At 36.2% G+C, this 5375-nt stretch overlaps 1 protein-coding gene across 1 annotated transcript in view; it reads left to right on the forward strand.

Moving 5' to 3' along the window:
* Positions 1–3111: 3111 nt before the first annotated feature.
* LOC103152248 (canalicular multispecific organic anion transporter 1-like) overlaps positions 3112–5375 on the forward strand; it is a 17676-nt gene continuing 15412 nt past the window's right edge. The window contains exons 1-4 of the mRNA XM_016660956.1: positions 3112–3879; positions 4723–4899; positions 4995–5132; positions 5228–5368. Of these exons, the coding sequence (XP_016516442.1) occupies positions 3835–3879; positions 4723–4899; positions 4995–5132; positions 5228–5368 (501 nt within the window). The 5' untranslated portion in view covers positions 3112–3834. The remainder of the gene's footprint in view (positions 3880–4722; positions 4900–4994; positions 5133–5227; positions 5369–5375) is intronic.

Consider the following 5375-nt stretch of genomic DNA (forward strand, 5'->3'; position numbering starts at 1 on the left):
GAAGAAAAAAAATCTAATTTGAGATGATTTCAACTTCTCTGAAGAAAAAAGAAACAAAAAACAATACAATTAAATTTTATACTATATTGGTTTTTATTTGAACATTAATAATTTATATTGACAAGCATTTTTTTCTTTCATTTCCTCTGATTGTTGGGTGAGTTTTCATAATGTGAAGCCTGCGTATTTCTATAGTAATATTTGTAATTGTTTTGTTAACAGCAACACATTTTTAGGACAGTGTTATTTGTGTCATTTCATTTTTACCAGGCTCTGTTTCTTTAAGGGCATAAATCACTTGTAGATGCAAAACCAGTTCCACTATGTTTTTATTGATATTTAAGGTCATTGATTTAGAAAATATATTGCAGCCCACCCAATGTCAGACTTGAACTTGTTTATTCTTTGCAGTTGCTATTTAAAAATCTGGGTTTTGTATATTCAAAATAAATACCTGCTTTATTTGTGGTAACCCCAAGACTGACACATCTTTATGTTAAAAACTTTGTATTTTGACTGGAGTTGGTATAAAGATGTTTTAAATTTTATACTTTTTTGTTTCATTTGCATCAGTCTTTTGAATCTTTTTTTTTTTTTTTTTTGTCAGTCAGTAAAAACAATCTTTCCCATTAGAGAAAACCCAACATCTTCAAGTTACAAAAGTGGCAACAGGGCAATTAAAAGCCCCGTTTACTGGTTGGTGAACAGGGTGACAGAGTGAAAATGAAGGCTTCGGAGAAAATATTGCAAACTCATTTGCAATATGAGTTTGCAATATTTCAGGGCCTGAAATGATCCTGAAAAGGCCATTTCAGAGCCTTTTATTTTCTTCACTAACATTATTTATGAAACCAGTACATGTTAAGTTATCAAGCTATTTACCTTTAAATGAACCGCATCGTATTTGAGCAGTATTTATGAGTAGTTTAACCTTTGAAGGTCCTACCACACCGTCCATGAAGACCACAGGAAGCTCCCACTGTAGAAAGGTTGCTTCTTACCTCAGTTGTGCAGCAAGAGAATGACCAGCTTATTTCTAAAGACAGTACAACACAACAATGTTTATGATTTGGATTTGGATGTCTCTCATTGTTTATTTGGGTAGAGTCATATAAAACTGGGAAATAAGCGTTTGATTCTATACTGTTTTACTAATTTTTCTTACTTCCAAAGAAATCAAGTGTATTAATCATATGCGGAGCAACAATTAACAATAAAACATCCTGAAAAACGCATTACATGCATTAAGTGATGTCAGGAGTTCAGCATCTACAACCAGTCAGAATTTCAGCCCCGCAAGATGTCTGATAAAAATCAATCGATTAAAAATATTTTTGAGTTAAACTTGTTGACAGGTTTGGTTTCTCCCAGCAGCTCCACCATCATAAGGAAGAAGCTGTCAGAGAACTTGAAAAGTTGAAAGTATGAAGATGTGTTTGTTCTTCAAACAGGATTTTTTTAAATTGCCACTGCTGCTATGATCACAAATCAAAGCTTCAGGTCAAATGTCCCGTCAGCTTGTTGTGCAGATTTCATTTGTAGCATTAAGTATCAATTTGTCAGATTACATGTTGGCAATTGCAGATGTCAAAGTAAAGCTAACGAAGACGGGCATATAGATTACTTTTATTTATAATTATTATCGAATGATGATGTTCTGAATCTAGGAATGCAAGATGCTTTTAGTTTACTACACAGTTTTGCAGACCAAAACAATTCCGATTTTCTGCACATTTATTTTCAATTATCTTGGCGGTCAGAGGTTTACAGCTAACTAGCAGGGACATGAAAATTATATGAATTTGGGGCTTTTAGTTGTTTATCTGAACCATTGTTTTTTTTTTCAGGATGGACTGCAAATGTAAGTGTAATGACTGTAAAATGTAGTTTTTGTTTTCCCCACAAGATCAAAATTGTGACTGCAGACTCAAATACACCCACCATTATTTGGATATGTCTGTTAGCATGCATTACCAAGGTCTTCAGCATAAATCAACTCAGCCTGATATTTTTTTTTTCTTCAGATGGTCAATTTACTAAGTAAAACATGTTATACAGACTAATTACAGACTGATGTTTTGAAGCCTTTATGTTTTGTTTTTTTTTGCTAACAGCTATTAAACCAATACTACAATTTTTGATACAGAAATATGGGCTTATTGGAAAGCATACTTAATAAATGGTCTTACCAGAGCATTTTCTAATTTATTGGACATTAGGATAATTAAATAAATCCAATAATAAACACATTACATCTCAGCCATAGTTATAATACAATGTAGTGAGGTTCAGTTCTTTATTCCAATTACTAAAAAGGTTTAAAAACATTCAACAGTTACATAAAGTCACTAACCTTGCAGCAATACCTCATACAGAGCAGGTGACTGTAAATGAACAACTCACTTTTAACAGGAAGAAGCATCCAGCAGATCGTGACGCGATGCAAGTTGCTATCAGTCTCAACTGACTGGAGGTTTGACCAGGTATGTCACATGTTCACGGCACCGACCTCACATTTATGTTGTAGTCCACAATGTGGTTGGGACCATTTCAGAAGCTAGCGGTTTACCTCCTTTATGCATTTCAAAGGTGATGTATTTGGGATTGTTGTCCTGTTGGGACGCCCTTATATCCTCAAGTTTGGAAAAAGCTTGTGGTTTTTCAGGAGATGAGGAGAAAGAATTTTGACGTAATTCTCCATCTTCATTATTGCATCCATTTGTGCAATGCACCAAAACAGCTGGCAACGACATGCACTCAGCATGACGCTACCACCACTTGACATTTGGTATAGTGCTCCTGTCTGAAAACCTCAAAGGTTACCCCTTCAAGCACACCTGTTTGCGCCTCATTCTGTTATTGTTAAACTTTTCTCAGAGTGAGGATGAGAGCTTGGGTTTGATAGGTTTATTCTGCCAGGAAACAAATCTAAGTAATATGCTATTTTGATATTAAGGCTAGTCAAATTAAATAAACACACTGTGCAAAAAGCTTTTCTACTTTTGTGCAATGCACTTGGATTTATTTTGCGGAGGTGTTAGTAAACCGGATAGCTCATTAAGCGAAATGCCTGATCATTATTAAAGTTATAGCAGCCAAGTTGTAATACAGTTTCCTTTGGTAACACAAAGTGAGTAAACTTAAACTAACACAGCAGCTTTGCACCGAGTCTTTTAGTGTGCTTTGAACTCTGCATTGCACATTACAAAATCTTCTTTAGCCTTCTCCTCCCAAATAATGAAAGTTTAATCTAATTTGTCTCACTTTTGCTAGAATAGAAATGCTCAGTCAGTGTACACTGTGGATCTAAGTCCAACCCTAGCCTTGCTCAAGTTAAAACAAAAAATAGATAACGTAGGAGGCTCATGCAAACAATCCCACCCCCTGGCTTCCACACGTCTTTTTGTGAGCTGCAGATATGTTATTGGTGACTTTAAAAACATCTCGACAGAGCTGTCATAAACATGTCAGTTGAGAACTTGACTACATTTGGCTTTTGAAAAATATGTGTCGTTCTAGACTCGTTCACATGGAGGAAAACGAAAACGGAATCAGAGAGAGGTGCCCTGCACCACTTTTTCTAAACACAAATCTATTTGTTTTTACTGTTTTTCAGTGTAATTTTTGAACTTGTATATTCTCTTCATAAAGAAGTTGCAGAGACTTGGTTTATGCTTCAAGGGTCCAGGATCAAAGTCCCCAACAGCCACATCCTGCAATTGTCTTTGCACCATGGGTGGACAGAGGAGAATAGTCGTGTCTGCAGTGGAGCAGAGGGCACAAGGCGCCTGGTCGTCAAATCATCGCCCGTGAGTGAAGCCGACACAGCAGACGATGTGTGCTGCGTTTCTGGAGGAGTACTGCGGGTCAGTCTTTTGGGTGGGTTTAACTGTTGATGTTCTTTCTGTCTTTCTCTCTTTCTGTCTCAAGATGAGTCTGGTGATTTAGCTTTGATGCATAAACATATCTGATCTGCAATCTCTGATGTTTATCTTCCCAAACACAACCCAATAATTACAAAAATGACAGATTCTATATTTAAAGTTTCTCATTATTAAAATGTTTAAACTAATTAAAATGTTTAATTAGGCATAAAACATCGTGAAATTTTCTTCAGGTTCTTCAGCTTGGTGTCAGTGTTTCCAACTTTTAAGACACCTAGTCTTAAGAGTTGATTAGAGTGAATTAGTACTCTAGGTACTAGTTGATTATCATGTACTAGTTAAGTTAACTAGTACAAAGTGTAACAGAGGTTATACTTTACCCCTGTGTGCACATGGTGAACATGTGACTGAAATGAAACTCATCCTGGACATGACTCAACATGTCCACCAACCATAACAAGCATTTCTGATTTGTGGCGCTACAAATCAGAAATGCACATTTCTCTAAGGACATAGATATTTATAAGATATTTATTTCTTTGAAACAAGCTTTCTTCTCCAAAACCTATGAAATAGGTTTTATTTTTTATTCATTTCTTTAATCAAGTCTTTTAAATAAAGAAAGCAGAATGTTATTATTTTACAGGATTGTTGTCTATGTGAAGTAGTTGTCACTGAACATAAAAAATACAATAATACAAGTTAAAGGTGTATAAAAATTTCGACTTCTTTTTTTAAAGGTCTAAATAGCTGTCATTTTTCTCTTTAGGGTGAACATCAAATTATTCTGATACCTGTTTATGATGCGTGTGTGTACATATTTGTGTTTGTCCCTCAGAATGCGTCCTATTTGGAGAGAGAGGACCCTGACCTCCCAGTATGTCTGGAACAGACAGTTCTGGTCTGGATCCCTCTGGGCTTCCTCTGGCTAAGCGCTCCATGGAACCTCATGTCTTTATGTAAAAGATCACAAGTGAATACAAAACGTCGGACGAAGCTCTACCTCTGCAAACAGGTATTGTACAATTAAAACACTCTGATTCTTTCAGTATTTGATGCTGAGATGGAAACGTTTTAACAATCAGTCTGATCTTTCTCTTCCCTCCTCAGCTTGTCGTGTTTCTGCTGTTTCTGACGGCCATTGGAGGCCTGATTGTCACATTAGTAGAAGACTTTGGTAGAAACAGCTCAGCAGAGAAAAATTCTGCTGTACACTACACAAACCCAGTCCTCTTCGCTGTCACATGGGTAAAGTTTAGGTTTTAGGTTCAGATATTTGCTCTTATTATTTAAGATGTAAAGATTATTTACTGTTTTGCGATTTGATACGTTTTGTTTTTCAGATCCTCCTGGCGTTGTGTCAAGAAGGAGTGAGACGAAAAGAAGGAGCAGTAGACTCTGCTTCTCTTTTCCTTTTCTGGCTTCTCCTTGTCATCTGTGACATTTTCCCTTTCCAGACCCTCCTACGGGAAGCCCTTAGGCTGGTATGAG

The sequence above is a fragment of the Poecilia formosa genome, unplaced genomic scaffold, assembly GCF_000485575.1.
Source record: "Poecilia formosa unplaced genomic scaffold, Poecilia_formosa-5.1.2 Scaffold305, whole genome shotgun sequence".
Classification (NCBI taxonomy): domain Eukaryota; kingdom Metazoa; phylum Chordata; class Actinopteri; order Cyprinodontiformes; family Poeciliidae; genus Poecilia; species Poecilia formosa.